The sequence below is a fragment of the Serinus canaria genome, chromosome 1A (genome assembly GCF_022539315.1).
Source record: "Serinus canaria isolate serCan28SL12 chromosome 1A, serCan2020, whole genome shotgun sequence".
Classification (NCBI taxonomy): Eukaryota; Metazoa; Chordata; class Aves; order Passeriformes; family Fringillidae; genus Serinus; species Serinus canaria.
The window spans coordinates 66,705,558-66,728,917 of NC_066314.1; the positions used below are offsets into that span (position 1 = coordinate 66,705,558).

General features: G+C 44.6%; 1 protein-coding gene across 1 annotated transcript in view; it reads right to left on the minus strand.

Moving 5' to 3' along the window:
- Positions 1-23,360, minus strand: part of CACNA2D4 (calcium voltage-gated channel auxiliary subunit alpha2delta 4) — a 122,145-nt gene that overhangs the window by 73,660 nt on the left and 25,125 nt on the right. The window contains exons 11-23 of the mRNA XM_050970051.1: positions 20,583-20,696; positions 19,418-19,496; positions 17,330-17,463; positions 16,456-16,473; positions 15,137-15,214; positions 13,804-13,884; positions 11,555-11,629; positions 10,544-10,630; positions 7,239-7,310; positions 2,953-3,014; positions 2,197-2,264; positions 2,034-2,079; positions 470-567 (exon numbers count right to left, since the gene is read on the minus strand). Coding sequence (XP_050826008.1) covers positions 470-567; positions 2,034-2,079; positions 2,197-2,264; positions 2,953-3,014; positions 7,239-7,310; positions 10,544-10,630; positions 11,555-11,629; positions 13,804-13,884; positions 15,137-15,214; positions 16,456-16,473; positions 17,330-17,463; positions 19,418-19,496; positions 20,583-20,696 — 1,012 coding nt within the window. The remainder of the gene's footprint in view (positions 1-469; positions 568-2,033; positions 2,080-2,196; positions 2,265-2,952; positions 3,015-7,238; positions 7,311-10,543; positions 10,631-11,554; positions 11,630-13,803; positions 13,885-15,136; positions 15,215-16,455; positions 16,474-17,329; positions 17,464-19,417; positions 19,497-20,582; positions 20,697-23,360) is intronic.

Below are 23,360 nucleotides of genomic sequence, written 5' to 3' on the forward strand. Positions count from 1 at the left end.
AAATTAATAATCCTTGTTCTGAAAAAACCCATCCCTCCAGAGGGCACTGTGAGCCCTTGGAGGATGATGCCTGGTGTCCCTGGAAACTGAGTTGTCTCAGCACTTTTCCTGGCTTCTCCTGCCATTGTCCCCTCTAGGCCAGTCAGTCAGTCTGTCTTAAACCTGGTGTGCAGCCTCTGCCAAGCGCCATTCAAGCCTTCCACTTTCCAGTATTTCCTGTGCTGAGACCTCCAATAAGGCTGAGTTATGTGGCAGCTTTGAAATGGAAAAAATCCTCTGATGGAGACAAGGAGGTGGATCCTCAGCTCATTTCCACCTGTGAATTAATCTGGGCTTGAGTTCAGTCCTGCCTGTGTAAGAAAGTGCCACAGGGCCTCAGTCTGAGACCAATCAGTTTGTCACAGTCCCCTCTCCCTTGTGATGGGTACAGGAAAACCCCAGCAGGGCTCCTTCAGTGCCTGGGACTCACATTCCAGGTCAGGCTCCTCTCCAGTGAGGAAACGGATCACAGCCTCCAGCTGGCTGAGCTTCCGGTGGTCGGGATCAATGTCGGTGATGCAGTAAATCCTGGTGGGAAGGGGAGAAGAAATCCAAAAGGGCAAAGAGAAACCATAGTCAAACAGAGGTTTCTGGATGATAATAACTGTGAAAAGAAAGTCAGCAAGAAACCTTGGTCTGCAAAGTCTTTACTTTTACATTGCTGCATGTTGTGCTCACTTTAAATCTACCAGTGTGGCTGTAAGTCAAACCCTGCCACTAAACCAAACACCAATTAACCTGACTGCTGTGCTCAGCAGGGTTGCTGTGTTCTCCAGCATCAGCTCACAACACAACTGAGCTGTTCCAAATCCTGCCAGCAGTTTCCTGTGTTATGTTGTGTAAGATGTGTACATGTGCCTGTGTAGACAATAACAGTGTGATGGAGAGGCCTGAAAAGCAGAGGGTCACATGCAACGTGAGACCAGACTAGGAGCAGAAAAAAATAAGAGACAGAGGAATAAAGTGTGCAATGAGGAATGATCTTGCAGTGTGATATGGTGACAACAAAAGCTGTCCCATGGGGGCACAACTGCAGGAGCCTCAGGACACAGTTTTGGGAGGAGTGAAAGAATGTATTAGAAATGCTCTGTGCTATAAAAGAAACCAGTCTTCTAATCCTGCATCCAATTTTGACTACTCCATTGTCAGGACAAGGGAGAGGAAGGGGTTATAAGAGAGAATTAAAACTCATAAAGGGGCTGAAAGGAGTGATTTATGAGAAAAGTCTAAGAGAAATGAATATGTAAAGTGTGGTAAGCTGACACCTGAAGTCAGGAGTAGAAGAAGGAGAAGTTGCTGTTTGTGTCTCAAATGTGCTGCTTGTGAAACTTGACAGCGTAATGAGAGGTGAGAAGGGGTGCAGGGCTGCTTGAATATAGTTATTTTGGCTTTGATACAGCCTGGGTTCATGTGACTGAGTGGGACTGAATGTTGGGTTCATGAAAACCCCAAACCTCACAGCAATAAATGGAAAGTGCCGTGCTTCACCCTGTTTCATATCCAAACCAAGCAAAACTGTAAGTTCTGCTTGCTATTGAAATGGGGGTCATAAATCACCTCCGTGTTCTCTAGATGTTAGGTCTAGGCACAGCTCAGAAGGATGCCAACCAAAAATAAACTAGGATTTAAAAAAGCATTTCAATCTTTCACCAAGCTTGCAACAAAATTGCCTAACAGGTCTGACATAGTGTAGGTTTTGTAAGACAATTCTGAGCAATGTGAGGAGGAACAAAGTAAGTGTGAGCACAGAAGACTGAGGATAAATCTCAGCTGTTTCTTAGGAGAGGAATGTGCCAGGTCTTGGTGGGATCTCCCAAAGGAAGAGGGAAAAGTTAATTGCCTGGAGACAATCAGGTCTTTGCAGGTATAGCATCTGAACAGCACTGCTTTTTCCCTAGGTCACAGATGGTGGTGAACTCAAACCAGATTGCTGGGAACTTTGCCCAAACATCATGACAAAGTCCTGTGTCACTGACAGGATTTCTTCCACTTACCATTCATTTGCTAAAGACAGGTCTGGCTGGAGCAGGTCATGCAAACCTGAAACCAGAGAGTACATGGAGTATTTAGTGAGGAAGCAGACAGACACATAACAGCCTCTGAAGGAAAACTGGTGACATTCAGAGTAGCTCCCTTGTCCCTTTCAGATTAACCTACCTTCTTCCACTGAAGTGTTCCCCAGCAGGATGTACTCTCCATGCCCCCTGGACAGCACAACACCCAGGCTGCAGGCAAGAGGGAAAACAGAGGGCTTGTCAGCAAGGAAAGGTGTCATTGCCTGCAGTGACAACCCTTAATGACATTACCTCCCTCCACAGCTATTAAAGAAAAGAACATCATCGGAAGAGGATTAAGTGAGATCCGATTTCAGCACAGGGGGCTAAGGAACTTGTCTGTAGAGTTATGAGGCATTGCTGGTGACAATTTTTTGGGGCAACATTGTAGGTTCAGGTCAATGATAACATTTCTCAAATCTCCGCCAGTTTCAAACAATTTCAGCTGGGGGAAAAAACCCAACACCCCCTCACGCCCCTCCCCCTCCACAATTTCCTTCACTTGTTATTAGTTGTTTTATAATTTTCAGTGTATAACAATGTTGAGGTTTTTTTAAAGCCATACACCAGTATCATAAACCATATTCAGTGGAAATAAAAATTTAAGCTGTCTCATTTCTCTGAAATAAAACATGTTTTACCTAAGGTATAGCTGTCAGACTCTGAATTTCATGTAAATCATAATATTCCTTTTGAATTGACCCCAAATAACATTTTAATGGCAATAGAAACAAAGAAGTCAGTTATTCCTACTGCTCTACTCATGACTTGCAGCAATATTTATGAAGAAAAGGAACTGATCTGCTGTCCCTGATCAGACTTCTGATACACTGTATTGGTGCCACGAGTCCTTGCTCACCTGAAGGGTGTGCCACTGATGTCCGTGAAGAAATAATCATTGGTGAGGAAGAGAACTCGTTTCTGAAATAACAGAATGAATTACTAAGAGAGACCATCTGACAGAGCAAGGGCATAGTGGTGATGGGGGCCTAGGATAATGTCCCCAAGGCTGAGCAAAACCAACACCTCACACCCTGCTAGGGCTGGCTGGAGGCTGGGATCAACGTGCAGTATTCAGCATATCCAGCACCTTGAGACTTTCAGGATCCAGGCAGCCACTCTATCTTTCCAACAAGGGCTTCAGATAAACCTTTCTTTGTTCTAGGGCTTCTGCACTGGCTGCAGGAAGGGCTGGGGGAAGCTGCCCTCCCTCTCACCCCCTCCAAGCACGTGTGCTGGGGCCCTGCTGCTCTTCTGCTAGACACAGCAACCCTGACAGCTTTGCACATCATCATCATCATCATCATCATCATCATCATCATCTCCAGCAGGAGTGGGGCTCAGGGGCAGATAGGAAGGAGGAGTGGAATTAAAGGAGAGGCAGAATGGCAAACCTATCCTCTGCGTGGGTGGGCAGCCAGGGCCAAGTCTCCCCACTCCTTTGGGAAATGCTGATATTCCTGACATTTGCTTTCACACCAAAGTGGGACAAAACATTAGCATATTCCAATTTTGTTAAAAAAAAATTTACATTTTCAATTTGGAAAAAAAGCGCTGTTTCAAATCCAAGCCATTTTGATTCGCACGCAAATATTTTTTTCAGACTGACATTTCAACTGAAGACATTTCAGATTATTGAAAGCTGCCTCAGAACTTCATCTGTTTGCCAGACTGGCCTTTTCCTGTAGGAAAGTGTTGATTTCAGTGGAACGCTTTTCCAAAGGAGAAAAGTTTCTGGAAAGTTTCTACCCAAGCCTTACGCCAGTATACGAACCCTAGTATGTTTAAAATCCTAGACCCAGTCTGAGAACGAGGTGAGAGGATGTGTGTGGGAGACAGGGGAGTGAACAGAAAACTCAGTATTCCCCAGGGAAAGTCATGCCTGCTCTAACCTGCTTGCGCTGAGCGGCCCTGGAAGCGGAGTGAGGCACAGAGAGCTCCAGCTCCACTGTGTACACCAAGTTTGGGCTCACTGTGCTGACAGGGATGGAGGATATCATTAGGTGTGATGGACATTCAGGATATTGCTAGGTGAGGAGGTAGAAGGTGGCTTAACCCCTTTTCCCCACCCCCCTCTCCATGCTTTGCAACTGTACTGCTGAACAACAGGGTCTTCTGCTGGGCCAAGACCACACAGAGTCACAGAATCATTGAGGCTGGAAAAGACCTCTGAGATCACCAAGCCCATCCTTTGACCTATCACCACCTTGTCAAGCAGACCATAGCACTAAGTGCCACATCCAGGCCTTTCCTGAACACCTCCAGGGATGGTGACTCCACCACCTGGGTGGTCCATTCCAATTTTTAAACAACCCTTTCCATTAAGTTATTTCTCTTAATGTGCAAGATCTTCCAAAGGGCTGTGATACCCCCAAAGAATGTCACTTGGTGGTGTTTTGGTGGCTGTGGGTGGTATGAAAAGTATTGACCTTCACTTTTCTTGTCTGTCTGATCTGATGATGGAGGCAGGGAGGCATGGAAAAGACATGGCCACTGCCCTGAGACCCCTTCCTTTAGCAGGCCTTGTTTTGCTCCTCCTTTTTACCCATGACCTGCCCCTCTTCTGGTGAGTGCTCAGGCAACCCCAAGAGAGCTGGAGGTACCACCAATTATCCATGGCACGGAAAAGAAGCAGAGCCACCCCTAAGCCAAGTGGGGCTGAGGATGATCAGGCAGGACTTTGCTACACAGCAGGGCTCAAGGGAGGAGAGCATGGGCATGTTGGCACAGTGACAGGATGGCTGACTGCCATCCCCTGCAATCTGGGAACACATGGATTTCCAGACTGGATGCTGTGCAGGCCTGGCTATTGCCATTACCAGAGGTTTGCTACAACTTCCACCCATGTCCTCTCTCTTTTGCTTTCACAGTCACAGCCCTTCTGTACTCAAGCTGCAAGCAAAGGCATTTCTGCCCCTAGAACTCCCTAACAACTGCCTCCTGTATTTGCTCCTTATTTTGTCCTCTCTATCTCACTCTGTTCTCAATACCTTCCTGAAATCAATGTGGGGTGTCGACATTTATGTGGCTGACAGAATCATTTCTATCCCTTCACTCAGGTCTTCTCTCCACAGTCTGGATGCCTCATTCTATTTGTTTCAAGGCTCTGTCAGCACTTTCTTTGTTTCAATGCTGCTCTGCTTCATCAGCTAGCAGAGTACAAGCGGGAATTACTAAGCTTCATTTCTGGTTTCCACTCCATGTGTATTCTGGAAATAGTAAAATTGTCACAGACTCAGCCTCAGTCCCCTACTGTGCTTCATAAGGCTTCCAGAGCTGCAGAATAGAACAAATAATATCTCTTTATCATGGCTGCTTTTTGTCATCTTCTTTTTCCCCTAGGTAGGGGAGCAGAAGAATGTCTCTAAAATATTGAACTAAAAGATATCACTGGATGACTCAGAAGAAGTGTTACTGAGGGTGCACAAAGGGGTTAAGCTAGCAAAGAAGCAATCTAGACCTATAAAGTAGGTCTTGCTCTAAAACCTTGATTACTTTTCTGATAGAATAACTAAGGTAATGGATGAAGGAAATAAAGGTCATTCAATATATTTGGGTTTATATAAAGTACTTGAAAGAGCTTCTCATGAACTTTTATTCCAAAAAATCAGTTAAAGTGGGCTTAAACAAGATATAGAGGGAGAACCAGCTGCAGAACTGTAAACAGAAAGAAACAGTAAACAACAGGCCACTGAGGGAAGAAAATCTAATGGGAGGAAGAGACTCTGCCTTAGCAGCCCTTCTGTACAGGGATCTATCTGTAAGACAAAACAGAACATTTCTCTGCATACTGAAAAAAGTGTCTCAACAGCCCTTAAAATTAGAAAGGCTGGATGGAAAGGAGAAGTGGGTTTCATGTGGAAAAATGGCAACTGGAAAAAATAGCTAAGAAACACAGAATTGAGGGCGGCAGTTCCAGTGCAGTTGTGGGAGGGAGAAAAGCATTGAAGGGACAGCAGAAAGGAGATTGGGGGCTCCCTGTTCAGAAATATCCTACTGCAGAGAATAGCTGCTCTGTGCAGAGCAACAGGGAAATAGTCACATAATTCAGTGAAGCCCTGGTACTTGGGCACCAGAAATGATAGAAGAGTCAACAGGAACAATCATAACAGCTGAAAAGTGTGCAAATATTTCAAATGCAGATGTTAGCAATGCTCAGGAGAAGAAAAGCAAAGCCATCGACAGGTCCATGGGAGTTACAAACACCAAGAACAGAAAGAAAAAAAATGTAGTGACAAGATCTAGCAGGACAACCATTCAGAGGAAACAGAGAGGTGTCTTCAGTAGGAAATGGCCCCATTTCAGCAGTGGCTGTGAGCATTTGTTTTGTTGGAATTAATGCTGACTGTGGCTTAGCATGGGAACAGTTCAACTAGCCACTGAAAAAAATGCTCTCTATAAAGGATGGAAAATGTTCCTGAAATATAGAAGACTTCTGGGCAGTGTAACTTGCAGGACTCTGGAATACTTCCTAACAGGAAATGATGAAAGCCAAAATCTTCGAGAGAGTTAAATAAATGTGAATGAAAAAGTACCAGTGAACATAAATGTACAAGATAATTTTGCACTGATTCCAAAGGAAGATGTATAACCCTGCCCTAAAACTGGTAGGGAGTGTTCAAAAGTCTCCATTTCACTAGGACTTTTCATAAAACATCTGCAAATATTTGCATAGAAATTTAATCCCAAACCTGGATAAAGGGAATCACATTCTGACGAAGTGAGGGACAAAGTTTTCATGAGTGCTTTTGGATAGGGAAAGAGGGTGGCAAAATAGTCTCCAAATCTCCTTCTGCCTAAGTCAGTTCTGCATAGTCTTCCTCTATTCTAATTCTTGAGGATCTCTGATTCATTTCACAGCCCTATAAACAATGAACAACATGCTTTTTGGCTTTGCCTGGACAAAGCAGGGAGCTGAGAGACGTTTCCAGTACCTTTCTGAGAGCAGAATGTTGGTAGGTGTAACGAGCACTTCTAATGATGGTCTCTTGTATGTCTTTAGCACATGGGTTATAAATGTGGTGAAACAATGAAATCCTCACACTCAGGAATGCTGAACATGGAAAACCACATCCCTTGTGGTTTTTCAGTGCCCACTTCCCATCCACTCCCCTGGGTGACCTGAACAGAAGGACAATTTCTTACCCCTTTGTCCACAGGGACCTTCACATCCATAGAGAGGTAGCCTGTTTCCCCATTGATCATAGCACTTCTCAGCTGCAGAGGGGAACAAGTTTGCTGTTAGTGTCTCCAAGCAGGACCCAGGAGGAATTAACAGAGCCACTTGTAATTAACACACAGGGGCTGACAGAAAGAATCACTGTTGGCTCCCCCTCCTCCCCAGCTCTGTCTTGCTTCTTTTAAACAGAAATCCTGTTTGCAGTGATCAGAATCCTTGGACAGTCAAGCTGATAAGTGATACAGAATAGTAATAGTTTATCCTGAAAGCTTCTTGATATGTCTTTGAGCAAAAATAAAGGATCTGGAATCTATGAAATTGCCAGTCCCAGTTACAGACTTTACTGTTTGGCAGCCAGAAATTCATTAGCACAGTGCTTTGAGAGCTTGGAAGAGGAGAAAACTGAGAAACCCACTAACTCCCTGAGACTCAATCCAAAGATCTTTGACATTTAAAAAACTGATTTATAAATTATAGGCTGTATTCAGCACCACTTCTGAGGTGCAGCAAAGCAGCTGTTTAGCAGAAAAGTAAGACTATATGAGAGCAGGGTAGGCAGTGAGAAGACCACTTTATTCAGCCCAGGTTCCAAAGGTAAAATGTAATTTTCACAGTGACTCCCAGCCTCTTGCAAGAAAGATCCAGGAAATTTTTCAGCAAGTACAGAGGCTTTGACTTCAGGTCCAGCCTGCCAGAGCATATCAAGTCTATTGCTTCAGGCTGGATAGAAAAAAATAGGTGGGAAGTAACTTACTCATTCACAAATTGTTTCCTTACTTCCAGAAACAGGCCTCCATTCAGGTGCTAGCCAGTCTCAACTGCACTGGCTTTACAAGGCCACGGTTTTGTTTATTATGGCTGTTTGATGTGGGTTATTTAGAGACCTAGAATATGAAGCTCATGTTTCCCAAGGCCCACATCTTGGAAATGAAAACATTGAATGGTACTATTACTCCTTTTTGGCTAAGAGTGTTTGACCTTCTTCCAGAGCCTCAGAATACTCTCTGTTCTGGTCTGACAGCCTGCAGGATTTGTTATGGGTTCTGGGTTTAGAATCATAGAATACCCTGAATTGGAAACAAGGATCAGCAAGTCCAACTCCTGGCCCTGCACAGCACCAACCCCAAGAGTGACACCATGTGCCTGAGACCATTGTCCTAACACTCCTTGAGCTCTAGCAGGCTGTGCTGTGCCCACTGCCCTGGGGAGCTGTTCCAGTGCCCAGCCACCCTCTGGGGGAAAAACCTTTTCCTGGTACCCAACCTAAACCTGCCCTGGCACAGCTCCAGGCCATTCCCTGAGTCCTGTCACCATAGAGAGGAGATTAGTGCCTGCCCCTCCTCTTCCTCTCTCAGGGAAGTTGTAACTGCAATAATGTCTCCCCTCAGCCTCCTCCAGGCTGAACAGATCAAGAGACCTGAGCCACTCCTTGTATGGCTCCTCTCCAGCCCCTTGACCCTTCTCCTTTTTCCCCTCACACTGTGCTGCTTTACAGGCAAGCCCAAACCCTTGCTGCAGGTTGCACCATTGTGCATCAGTTCCCTCTCCTGGATTTCTTTTTGCAGCTGGCTGTATTATACACCATTAGCACTTGAGCATATTTTTCCAGCCTGAATGTGCTGCTTATCAGCATTACTGAGATTATACTGCAACTCCAACTGATGTGGAGTCTGTCATTGATCTAATACCATAGCTACAAATATGAGTGCTGAAATGTTGGCAGCTTTCTGCTGCAGTGGGTGTATCTTGAGAGCCTCTAGACTTGCTGAAGTCACACTGCAGATATTGCTCACGTCACTGGATGTCTCTGCACCCTCTGTGACTGCAACCTTTCTTTCTTCTGGAAGATGCAGTACAGGAAGACAAAGTGGCTTTTGTTTCTCATGCTGGTTTCATGATTTTTTTGTCCCCTGGGTAGTTTTACTCTGATTGCCTATGGACAGAAACTTTACACTTGGTATTGTGTTTGCATTCAGGTATCAGTGTCAGTTGGTCAGACTGACTTGGTCAGGAGCCCACTAGCCAAATAAATATGAGAGCAAAGCAGATTTCTTTCATTTCCTGGATTTTTTTTTTTTTTTAATAGCAAACTAGGCAAAGAGGTATAGCTCTAAAAGTGGCTCCAGTGAGAGAGAAAACTGCAATGGGAGTGAAGTCCTCTAAGAGATAAGTGAACCTACAACAAAGCTGCTGGCAACTTTCATCTTGGTGGTTCCATGGCATGTAAAACCTCTTATTTTTGTCTTGCTTTCCACATTACATAGTTCTGCTGTGTTCCCTTTCTCAATTTGCCACTCTTCTCCCTCCCAAATTCCTTTGATGTTGCCTTTATACTTGGCCTACACCAGTGGCAATAGGTACTTCGATCCTCTTGCTGCTCTGTTTGTCCTGCCTGTTTAAGTGGATATCTATAAGCATCAGATCTGTTTATCTCAGCAGTCTCCCCTGTAATCCAGAAGCATGTGTCTCACAGCTAATTCTATCTTACTCCAAATTCAGTTCTTATCTTAGTAATTGAAGTATCTATTTCCTCCTAGTTCTGAGTAAAATAAAACCAGCCACAGAGGAACCTCTCTATACTCTCATTTTATCTGGGGCCCTAGGTGTGCAAAACAGCAGTGTGCAGCTGTTACAGGTGTACACTGTTTCTTCTTTATCACTTGTTAATAATTTTGCTCAAAAGACAGTACAAAAGGGTTTGGCTTTTTTTTAAAAATCTTTTCCCTCTGGTCAGTTACTGTATTCATTAAGTCCACACCTGTGCAGTAAGGTGGTTTCTGGAGTTTGTTTTTCCCAAGTCTTTATCCTCAGTGTTTATTACCATTAGTGACTCCAAGCTTTAGTCTCTTGATGAATGTTCTTACTTGTTTCTGATCTCATTAGTGGAGTGGCTTCAGCTGTATCTCACATACTGCCTCTGTAGGTGACATCACAGGACACTGCCACACTCCTAACCTACTCTGGCTTTGTATTAAGGCAGCATCAGGCCTTCTACACACAGACTGGCTCCCTGAAGCATCCTCCAAAGCGCTTCCTTCCTCCTCCCAGCACTTCTTTATTCCATGAGAAGGAAAACTCATACTGAGAAGGAAGACAAGCACTTGGCAGGGGAGCTTCATGCTTTGTCCTCTTGTAAACCACCCATCTCTGTTAGTCAGAGCCAGTCAGGCACAGAAAAACAGCAGGAGTGCCCCCCACACCTTCCATACAGGCTCACAAAGTAGTAGAAAGAAGGTGCTACGAGAGGCTAAATCCACTTTCTGACACTCACTATTTCATCCTGGTCTTCCCACTCCACTTCTGAAAGATCTACGCTGTTGTAGTTCGGCTTCGGCTTCAGTTTCTTTCCTTCTTTATACTGGAATTAAAATAAAAAAAAAAAAAAAAAAAAAGAAAAATATTCAAGTAAGTAGCTAGATCAATTCCTAAACCAACCCTTTAAGAATTTGTGTGTAATTTGAAAAATAAGGGTGTCTCATTTCTTCTCTGACTAGGGAGGCAGAATTTCTTGGTCCCACATCATGTATTTCTTTACTCTGGCAGTGAGGGGTTAGGAGAGTCCCAGTGGGACAGGCTGCTCCAGGAGCAAGGGACAAACAGGAACACAGCTGAACTTACAGGCAAAGGCTATGGCCTCCTTCCCCTAAACAGATCAGTGCAACACCCCTGCCTGCAGGAAATCAGTTTTTTCCCTGCAGCTAAGAGTATAATCCCATTAACATTATAATACCTGCAGGAGATCTTTTCTGATGGGAGTCAGGCTTTAACTCCACTCACGGGAGACTTTTCACCTAGAACTAATTGATGCAAGAGAGCTATTCCACTAATCTCTGGGTGAGGGAGAAGGCGTGAATCGGGCTGGGAGAGGCCAAGTGGCGCTGGAAGGATAAAGCAGCGCCCTTGCCTGGCTTTGCCTCGCCCCGCCCTGGAAACACGGCATGTCCCTTCTCTTCACACACTGAAGTGACTCCCACTGCCCGTAGTGACCCTGGGCAAAGCTGCCTTTCTGAAGACAGGACCACCATGGGGCTTCACAGCAGCTTTCTCTTGTGGTGACCACACTAATGCTTATAGCTGTGAGCAGGTGGATCTGTCTAAAATGTAAAACCATCACGTGCTGGGCATCTCAGCAATGAGGCCAGCTGGCCCTCCTGCTCCTGGGTGCCTGTATGTCAGAGGCTGGTGGCCTTCACAGCTCCAATACCCCAAAGGAACCAGAAGCAGCACTGAAAGTCACTGTGCTCAAGGCAGCAGAGGTTCTCAGATGCACAGCTCCACCTACCAAAGGACGGAGGTCTGGGTGTGAAAGGATGTAGCCGTTGTTGGTGTTCAGGAAGGCGTAGCCATGGACACCCAGCTGCAGAAAGGACATTACAATAATCAGTGCTTTAGCTACCAACACTGCTGTGTGATGGGTGCTGATCATACCCTGACACCACCAATATCGAGAGATATTTTCCTTTTAAAAGTACTGATCAGCAGAAAATGGAATCCATCCCAAAGCAGGTATTTGTCTGCTCTGTCTGTGCTTGGATGCACAAAAGGATTTTCAGGTAGTTGGTTTGTGTACACATTCAGAAAAATATGCCCTTCTACAGTCTGATTGTCATCGTGGACAATTAGCACCCAGAGGCAGACTGAGCTCTCCACAGCAGAGATGCACAGGAAATGGGCAATGATGGGGAATATTGTAGTTTTAAAATGCTTTTTAAGGAATGGCATAATCTAACAAGAGCAGACACTGGCTGACCTGATCTGTGAGAGATTTCCAAGAGAGCAGTTACTCAGCTGAAGCCCATATATAATGCAAATTCCAGCTACATCCTGAGTTTCTAAAAATCTACAGATAGCCTGTGCTTGCCAAAACATGAGGTGTCTCAAGGAAAACAACAATGAATAAAGTTTCTATCTTAAAAAATATGTTCCAACTCTATTCCTATAGAGACAATCCTGGAGGCATAACGTAGGGAATTAAGGAGGTAACTAATTTACAGTCTGTCTGTGCATTCAGGGAATCAATTCTGTATTTCACACATCCCAGACCAAATCCTTGGACCATCTCTATGTGAAGCAGTTTTTTGAAAAACACACTTGGCTTAACTCAGCACGGCAAAAATGAAACCAAGACACTGGATCAGCAAATTTCTTTTTTGGCCCATTAAAGCTGAAATCTCCCAGCCCTCTAAAAGCACAATCATTAATATATAAGCTCCAGAGGTCTGGAATGCTGGAACTGGTCCATTTGGAGCCCATGTGCCAGGGAATTCAAGTTGAGGACCCTCGGTTTCCAAACTGGTCTGGAGCTGGAGGAGTTTCTGAGAAGATATATCCTGATGCTGATATAATGAAATCCAATTTTTTTCCCCCCTCCTCTCCTGGCACTGCTTGGAGGAAAAAACAGTGACCTTCCTTAGCCCAGAAGAAAAAAAATTATTGTATATCTGTCCTTTGAGTGACATGGGGAAAAGGAAATCAAAAGGCATTGGCCTTATGCAGAAATCATATAAAAATTGACCCAAAGCAGGCAGCTTTACATGCTGAGTGCAGGCACCCTGACACTCACAGTTCCAGGGTTGTGTGCAGGATCATTTCCTACAACTGCCTGGTAATGGTCTGCCCTGCATCCATGTCTGGAAGCACCAGAGAAATTCACAGCTTCTGACAGCACTTTCAGTCCTGTGAGTCTTCAGCAATCAGATTTTGGACAAGTGCCTCACTGGTAGTAGTTGTCTGATAGTTATTTAAGAGAAAACAAAAACTTGAAACGTTGGCTCAAATTGCCAGATTTCAGGGTGGTCCTTGGATGTGCTCGTTGTTTCCTGCTGTGGAGCCTGACTGAACAAAGGGTCACTGCTTAGAATTTACAGCAGAAACCAAACTAAACAGTGCATCTCAGGGGAATTTCCTATGGATGAACAATTTTTTTTAAGATACATTGAACAAAGAGCAGAATGGAAAGTTTTTTGACTAACAATTCCGGAGAGCAAATACTCTATCCAGGTACAGCACAAAATGAGTGAGAGCCAACTTTCTGTACACTGTCCTGCCAAGAAACCATCATGATGATCTGGAGAAAGGAACCTCTAGGCATGACAGGAGAATTGGCTCTCCATAATCCATTCAGCCCTCAGTTTTTCTGCTAAGAATATTGACAGTGAAACGAGTACATTTTTTGCCAGCTGGCATGGCAGCTCTTGTCCCCTGGGAACTGGATATAAAACTTCAATTCTTCTAATACAGGCTGTCACCTCTGAGGGATTTAGATTGGTGACCATCAGGATGCAAAGGTTCCATGACCTTTTGCCAACCTACTGGATCACCCAGTCCTTGTGTTGCTGAAGCAGCCTAAAAGCTTGTAGTAGTGAATGATTTCATATGTGCTATATGGAAACCACACACCACTACATCCAACAACTCTTAGGCTCACAGTTTTTCCTACAGAGCAGAGAAGTGATTTTTCAGTCATGTCCATGGAAGTGTGAGTAGTGACTCTGCTGTGCAAAGGAACCAACTTTATTATCTCAGTCTTACCTTATAGCGTGGAGCAAGTTTTAACAACTCCCTCAGTGGTACATCAGAGCCCACCACACCCAGAAGAATGCCATGGGATCGCTTTAACACAAAGGACAATCCATTTTCAGAAGCAAAACCTGGGTAGTTTTATACCTGAAAACACATTATTGTCTCCCTAGTAGTTTCTCACCCATCCCCTCTAGGCTTGTGTGAAAGTGCTTATTCAAAACCAATTATTATACTTCAAAAACTCCATAGAGGTTATTCCAGTGTTTATGGAGAAGAGTAATTCTACACAACACTAGTCAGTATTCACTACTGTGATTCAGTAGTAACATAAAATCACTGAAAACAAGTTTTGAGGGCAAACCCCTGCATTCAGTATGTGTAAACACCAATAAGGTCAAGAAAATAATGCAAATCAACATGAACAGGTTGATAAATTGGGCCAACTAAATCAAATGCCAAATACTAAACTGTTAACCCAGAAAAAAGGAAATGGGGATCTGGTTGTTAAATAAGCATCTGGAGAGCTTACAGAAAGATGGAGATGCACTACAGAAAAAATACACACAGGCTCCCACTCCAGTGCTGTGCTAATGCAGGCTATGGCCAACCCCAGGTGGAGAACAGTCACTTGTAGGACCTGGATGAAGAATTTATCCCTTGTAGAGCAATGCTAAGGTACCATTCCCCATTTTAAAATGATGCTTAGAAATTAGATATGCTACAGAAAAGAGTGTCTAAAGGGTTTCAAACCCCAGAGGAAATGCCCTTATCAAATCATCAAAATAATTCAACCTTTTTAATCTTATCAAGATAGACAGGTTTGATTTTATGGCAGTGTAGAAGATGCTTCCCATGAGAACTTACTAAAGGGTACAGGCTTTTTAATCTGAGGAAGCCATTATGACAGGAAGGTGAGGCCAGACAAATTAAAAGCAGAATTCAGACACCAGTTCTTCACAAAGACTTAGAAACCATGATGGAGAGAGCTTGGCCCTGGATGCCTTTCTTCAACGATGCTTTTGCCAAAACCAGGGTATTTGGCTCATCTGTGTGAGATGTAAAGGTCTGCAATAAAATGCAGACTAGACAAGGCAATGATCTCTCCCAGCCTGAAATTTCAGGGTCTGTAAACTAGGCTTGGTTTGAAAATGGAAGGGAATAAAACAAGAAGTGTCATATTTAAGGGTTTTTTTAAAGAAATCACAGACTATCATTCTGACAGATAAATGATCACCCATCCACCCTGCCAGAGCTCTGCTGCCTCCCCTAATGGCTGAATGTTGGTTAAGAGGCCCTTTGGTTTTAGAGTCCCACTAAGTTCTGCTGCCTCTGCCTCACTCACCGTCTCGTTCTTCTTGCTGAACACCGGCATGGCCACTGTCGTCATAAGCAGCAGGCTCTGAGCCTGGGATGCAAAGAGCTGCCACAGAACAACAGGAGAACTTGTGTCAGCAAGTGCAGCACCCCAGGGAGCACCAGTGCAAGGAGCTGCAACTCCCAAGGACCCCAGATGTGCAATTAGCCACCTCCTTGTCTACCACACCACTTGGGAAACAGATGGCAACACTTTTAAATACTCAGCGTCCAAGAGGACTGTGGGATGGATGCTTGCTCTTGTGGGGTAATGAGGAGGGGATGAAAGCCAGTGAAATGAAGAGTTGTTTTAATGAAGAGACAAGAACCTGAAGAAGTGGTGGCACAATTTATACCCACCACTTTTTGTGAGTGTAGACATGAGCACTTACACAATGAGTGCAAAAAACAACAACACAAACAGCACAGAACAGAGAAAAACAACACAAATATGAGCAAAATCACAAACAAGGTATCATCTATACTGCAAACATATGAATACCACAAATGAGAAACACCACAGACAAATATTTAAATGGCACAAATACACACAAAGCCTACTTATATACACTTGTTACTCAACCATATAACCTTAGGTCACTGTGGTGTATCTGTTTGGATCATCACTTTGTCTCTTTTTCCTATCTCTATGAGGGATACAGGACATGCATATGTAATGGGATAAGAGATGTTCCCAATTCAACAGAGGACAGATGCTCTAAAAGCACACAAGAGGAGGTAAAACAGGTAAGTCACGTGCAAAGGAGTCTCCCAAACACACCCAGCTATCAAAAGATTCTGATCCTTTGCTGCCAGTAACATCTCTCCTTCCATCTCTGGTTTGATGTGAGTAGCAAGGCAAGAAATGACCTCCAGTCCCTACTATAGAGCACACTGGGAGCCATAAAGGGGCAAGTCAGCAACCTAGTCACTTGTTGGAGATTTGGACTTGGTATCTTGAGTTACTTCTCTGGATGATTTTGTGTGCAATCTTCCCATTTACAGCAACACTCACACTAACACACTGCAAGTAAACTTCTCTTGCACTTACTGGACATGTGGAAAAAGTGATCAGGTGAATTAAGCCACTGCACAACACAGGCAGCCCTACCTACTCTGAACCAACAGCACAGCTCTCCAGTACATGCAGCATTTCCTCTCCTCTTCTTGCCAGTGCAAGAGGACCCTTAGTGCTGCAGCCCCCACCCCCTCCAGATGTACAGGCCAGCTGTGGCTGTGAAGGCTGGCACTGACACACTGACTGGCACAAGGGAAACAGCACATGCACAAAACACAGGGTGCAGTTACCTCCTCAGACTGTGGCAGCTGGTGAAAGACATGGATGAACACACAAATGAATACATGAATGGAGGAATGAATCAAAGACAGGAGAGGTTGGGACAGAGGAAGAAAATGGCAAGACAAGAGGCAAGAAACAAGATGCAGAAAAAAAATGTGCAGCAAACAAATGTCTGTGATTGCCTTGGGAAACATGACTCTATACACCAGGGTGAGAGGTGGCAAGTCTGCTGACAAAATAAACTTCCTAGGTAATTAGTAGCATTTCTGAAGGCTTTGATTAATACCCTCAAGTACCATGTCCCAGCCCTTGTTAGGCACAGCTCATGCAGCAGAAGATATCCCCATGTCACCCTCACAGAGGCAAATGTCTTCCCTCAGGGCAAGCCTGAGACAAAGCAGAGGGCATTGGGAGTGCTAATTAGTCTTTTGCAGTGTGTCCTTTGCCCACAGGGCTGGGTTCAGGACCACTGGGGTGAGTTAGCTCTTGCTAGTCTAAGGAAGGAAAGAGTGAGCCTGCTGCCTCAGCTACAATCTTTGAGTAGCAAACAATTTGCAGTTAGCTACTGGGCTGGAGGAAATCAGTCTCTGTGACCCTACCCTGAGCCAAGAATAATCTATTGTGTGAATAATCCTTTAGAAGGCACCCTGCTTGCACAGAAGCACATCTTAGGTGATGCTGTGCCTGTGTGATTAGTCCTGGGCACCTGAGTCACTGCAGATTCATGTCTGAGTCTGCATACTCCAGGAGCAAGCAGAAAAGAAATATTGTCTCTCAGCAGAGCCAGAGACCAGTAATTTCTATCAACCAACCAACTCCTGGCTTGTTTCACCCAAATTTCAGGACTTTGTTTGGGGTTTGGCTCCTGCCTGAGGTCCTTACCGCGCTGTCCATGTAGGCTTCGGTCCAGATGATGTCGTGGTCGTGGTTGATGACCATGGGCCGGCTGAGCACGTGCAGGTACTCCATGACATTTTCCTGGACATCTGCCAGCGTGGAGATCTGAGTGTAGTAGCCTTCATGGAGAAACAGAGCTGTGAGTCACTCTGCTGACACATCTCTCCTGTTTCTAAGTGAGTGCAAAGCTAGAAAACTGAATGTCAAAGACTGTACCCATCCAGCTTGGGTAATCTGCTCTTTGTAAAATGGGCCTTCACATGCCAAATATCCAAAAGCATCTGTGGAAATCTAGAGTTTCAAAGCAGTGGTTCTGTTCTTCCAAAAATGCTGAAACAATGTGCAAGAGAGTCTTCATACAACCAGATTTGTGCAAAGCAGATGTAAAATGTTGCTTTGGGTGTCAGGAAAAACCTTCCACTAATCAGACTGCCTTTAGTTTGGAAGGCCAAACACATGCAAGCAAAGGTTTTCACCAGGCTACCCACTTGCCCTGCCCTATTTTATATTAAGATCAAATTCCCACTTCCTCTTCCAGATTTTTTCAAGCACTCTTCAGTCTGCCTACCTTTACATCCAAGGATGGCAACTACTTCCATCTACACACTGGAAGCAGAATAAAAAGTGCAAGTTACCTATTTCCAAAGCTTTGTCCCTGCAGCTGGACACACAGCAGTCTAAAACTACAACAAGGAGTATAGGGGAAGGATGTTCTCAAGTTACCAAAAGGTCCTCAGAAACAGCTGCTGGTTAGAAGTGCTAACACAGAGTAATGTCATAAGGAGTCTTGTGTCCTGCTTCTCAACACAGGCATTGGTTGCACTTGGTATAGGATAGAATGTCAGATGGAAAACTTTCCAATCACCAGGAAAACACGTGAAAGGACTCATGTTCTGATAAGCTTTGTGATGTGCAAACATATTTAGTGTGCTTGAAACAAGGACCAAAAGAGTTATACAATGCATTGAAACAGAAGAACCAAAATCAGGGAGCCCTCTGCACAGCTCAGATCTGGTAAGTGAGAATGCAAGTGCAAAGAGAACCTTTTTGTTACCTGGTTATTCAGATGAATGCATTCTGACATTTTACAGTGAACCAACAGTACCATGAATTCTCTGTCACTGATCTCCTGGCTGAATATAGAATTTAAAACCCAGGGGTTTGCTTCATTTAACAAAACAGAAAAATATTATGCGTAATTCATAGTGCTAATTAGATGAATGCTTGAGCCTTGAGCTCCCCAGCTCACAGACATTCTACAGGCCAGCAACTCTCCTGTCAACTGTTTTCAGCAGCAAATGTTCCCATGCATTTCATGCTCTGCTGGAACCACTGCTCAGGCTGGAAAAGTTTGTACCTGACACCCAGCTTCAGTTTTCCCTTCCTTTCACTGTTTACACAGGGCACTGATGTAACCAGCCTTGCTGTCTCCAGAAGCCAGGTCATGCCCAAACATGGATGGCTTTTTTTCCCTTTCTTCTTTTACTCTTGCAGATTCTGACAGTGCTAACTTGACTTTTTAACTGGCCCCAAATGCATAGAGGTGACTCACCTACTGTGATGGATTTTCTCATTCACCTAATTTCATGCCAGTTAGAGAGAAGAGTGGGTTTGGGGTGGGATTAACAAGCTATTTTGGTACCTCAGTGAAAATCACACACAAAGAATTTGGCCAGGATACAGGGGTTAACCTGCAGACCTTGTGAAAATTGCTGTAAAATCTTTAAAGCAGCAATGTTTGTTTTATGCCTCAGCCAAAAGATGTCAGGCTCTCTAACAGAGCTTTAGACAGATTGTCAAAAGCCAGCAACTGGGACACAATAAGCACAGGGGACTTAGGTGGACTACAGCCAGCATGAATCTTGGTCACAGTGTCCCTTGGCACGGTGACAGGAAAATGCGGTGGCTCAGCACGGAGCACTTGTGTTAGTTGGACACAGGCACACTTCATGTGGGCCAGCAGGGTCTGCTTTTTCCTTAGGTTGTCTTCCAAGCAAGGCCTTGTGGGCCCCAGCAGTGGTGGGTAAGCCTTGGAGGGGTGCAGGGAGGTTGGGCACCATTCCCACACAGCACCTTTGTTGTTGCAGGCAATCCACTTCACGTTCGGGGCAAAAGTGACCTCCCGTCCTATGAGGTACGTGAACACCCGGACCTAGGAGCATGCAAAGACAGGAGAATGAGGCTGTGATGTGCTACCAAATCCAAAAGGCTGAAGTTTGGCATCCCCTTGTCCACTGGTGTGAATGTGGTGAGAGCATAGCTCTGCTTTCACACAGAGACAGGAGCCTCTTGCACCATTTGTTTCCTGTTCTGTGGCCTGGAACTTAATTTCCAATTACAATAAGCCCAGAAAGCCAAGTAGCACCTAGGATCATCTGAATAACAAAGCAAAAGTGCAAATTGTTTGATTTTATGATAGCAGCTCTGCCAGGCACTCAGCAACCACAGCAGAGAGGTTTATAGCTCCCAGGAATCCTTTACCCAGGGGAACAGCTGGCCACATGAATCACTTAGAGAGAGCTTTACCATTTTTCTTGCATTTGACCACCAACAAAAGAGCCAATCCTGAAATAAACTGTTTTAACAGCCCCCTGCTCTGGTCTCTCAGTAGGCTGCTTCTCTCCCTTTGTGCATTGCTGCTAGCTGGGATGAGGTAAACAAATAAATCAGGAGGGTTTAGGATGAGCAGTAGTCTATTATATTTTCACAGCCAGCTCTGCTAGTGCAAGCCTGTAATCACAGACATCGAAATAAACAGGGCTGGAAGGCACCTAGAGAGGCTGTTTGGATCATTCCCCTGGCCACCATAAGAACTCAAAACAGCCAAACCTCTCCTGAACAGGACCAGCTATAAACAGTCCTACATGAGATTAAAACTCTTAGCAAAAGTTGGTTTTTAATTTAGTTGTTGTTTAAGTTGGTTTTTAACTCAGTCTTTATAATCTTATCAGGAGAACATTTAGATTGCCCACACCTTTAGAAAACAAAGTGTATGAAAAAGAAAAGCTTCCCTGACCTAGGGATCTGCATTTGAAATCCTCTCCTCTCAGAAGTCACCACAGTAGGCTCCTGCCTGGCTGCTTTGTTTGCATTTACAGTCAGGTGCCCATGGGTACTAAGGTACTGGAATATGTGAATGCTCAGCTTTGCCTGATATCCTGGCTCATGCTCTCCTCCTCCCAGCACAGCAGAACAGCACCTTCCCCCTCCCTTTCCATTTATCACTTCCCAGCCAAACCTTCCGATCGGGCCAGTTGTATTTTTCAAACACAGCTTCATAATCCTCCACGGCTCCATCGGTGATCAGCATGATGGCTTGGTTACACAGACCTCCTTGGCCAGCATCTCTGAACTACAAACAGAGAGGGAGAGCACTGCTTATCCACCACAGGCTGTTTTTGAGGAACTGCACTCTGTTTATTCACAGTGGGCCACATCCTGACTTCCACTTGCAAACCTCACACTGTTCAGAAAGAAGATTGTGTTTGCATGCTGCATATAGATTTTTTTATTTATACAGCCCTGCCTGGCACATGCAGACACAGGAGGCTTTGCAGAAGTAAAATAATGAGGAGAAAAATAAGTGCTGTGGAGGAAGGGTGTGATTCCCTGCTGCTTCACATCTTGCACAGTTGCATTAGTTTATGCAAAACAACTATAGATTGACCATAAACATGGCAATTCTGATTTGACAGCAGTAACTGTCACTTTTTATGGCAGAAAATGTGAGAGGAGTGGGAAATCAGACTCATTATTTCAGGGTGAATCCATCAATCTGCCAAAGAATAGCAAAGAAAGGCAGGAGCATATGAAAAAAGAAGGCTACTGCCATTGGAGCTGGGAAAGGTAATGGACATGCCAGATAGAGAGGCCACACACTGACATGACAGATGACCAGTTATTTATGCATAAGAGATACTTCAGGCAGAGCAGAAGTGCACCAGGACTCTGGTACAAACAGTGCCATGCTCCCAAGGGCACCTGCAGAGGTATTGGACAGATGTGCTCCTACAAGTGAGCCAGACCCTGCCTGTCCAGCCAGGGAGAACCAGCCTTGGAATGCTGCCTGTCTCCTTCTCCATGTGCTTCCCATGCCCTCAGGTACCTACTCCAGAGAACTGAGGGCCTCATGCAGCACCAACACAGTGCTAAAGCCAGCAGCAGAGGCAGCTGGGGACATCCCAGGGACAAAAATGAGCAGCCACTTGGCTGCAGCTTCCAGCTCTGTGCTTCTCCTTGTCCTGCCTCTCATTGCTGCTATGCTCTGAGAAGGAAAAGTCTGATCAACAGAGGAGGATACAGAAACTGATGCAGAGCAAAAAAAATATGGAAGAAGGAGAGACAACAGCTCTCCTGCTAACAAATATTAATGAGAGGCAATAGCATGAGATGAAGAGTATACAGGAGACCAGCTGAAGGGTGGTTAAGGTTACATTAAACAGCAGCAATTTTAAACTGGACAGTTTTATCTTATGAGAAAAAAAGGTATCCAAGTGGCACAATTAATTGCATAAAATGAAATCCCTGGATGGGAGAACAAGAACACAAACCATGAAGTGGGAGTTTTTAGATGTTTTAGGGTTCAATTCCCAACTCCTTTAGGGTTTGGTAATGCTATGTTATGACAGACAAATGCCTTTACCAACGTGGCTGGTCCTGTGGTTCCACTGCAGATTAACATGACCATGAATACCTTAAAGCCAGTTCCAAGCCCAGCTTTCCCCACTCCTACAATTACATTCCAACTGTCCCTTATTATGAAATTACCAGGCTCACTGCCAATATCACCATAACATCCCCTTCTGCCACCATCTATGTTATCAGTCCTGTCTCCTCCAACTTCACAGAGTACCTGTAACTACACTGCAGGAAAAATAGATTCCACAGCTTCTGAATGACCACAGGTACAAACCCTCTCTGGCTGTGCCCCTGCTTATATCACTGAGCAGAAGCAGGACAGATGATCAGGAGTGATCAGAAGGGTGCTGTAATAGGGTCATTTCTAACTAGTTGCTCTCAGGTGAAACATCTCTGGGAAATACCAAGTCAGGATGAGGTGTTTGGACATGCTCCTCCTCTGTCATGTCCCCACTGCAGCACATTCAGACAGGCAGTAAAGGCTGAGGGTGTACAACAGGAACAAGCAAAGGAGGCTCTTAGCAAAGGAGAAAAGCAGGTGAGAGCCTCATGGGATTTCGCAAAAGATCAGCAGGTAGGAAAAAACCAGAGCCTCAAGTGAGCTATTTCTAGGACAGAGATCAACTGAGTGCAGATTAGCAGGGAGAACAGACAGTGTGAGTGTCCACCAGGGAGGCACAGGGTGCAGGAGATGCTGTCAGAAAGAGATCACAGATACAGGAACCCTGTGGTTATGAAAGCAGCTTATTCCAAACTGTTGCAATCTACAATATGTCTGTTTATTATTAGTAAATTAACACTTAATTAAGGTCACCCACCATTTCATCAAACTACTTAAGATCTCTTCATGAGCTTACTTCAGAACTCATAATTCTGGGATACTGAGAAATTGGATGTTGTGTCAGAACCAGCAATCTCCTAATTACAGGAGTAGATGATATTTTCAACAGGGAAAATGAGATCATCAGTGTCATAGAAATGGAGATTAAAAAGACAGATTTAGAAAACAAATGAACAAGAGGTAATCCCTGGTTTTTAGGTCCTTTGTGACTGGCTGCAGCTGTAGCAAATGATCTGACAGCATTTGCAGCAAGCTCTGAGCATAATTCCCTGCTCTGACTGAAGTCTCAGGAGCATGAAAGAAGGGGAGATGAGGAATAACACGTCCACAGAAGAGATGTCTGAAGAAATGCAGGCTAGAGCTGGGTCAGTGAAGGAGGCACAGAGCTGTGTAACTTTAGTCACATTGCCAGGACTAAGAGGCATGATCTAATTAATTCAGGGTCACAGTTTCCTGTACTCCCTTGTTTGCTCATTGCCTTTTACTCTGCAGTTATAGGCTGGCACAGAGCTCCCAGTGAAGCAATAGGAACCATCA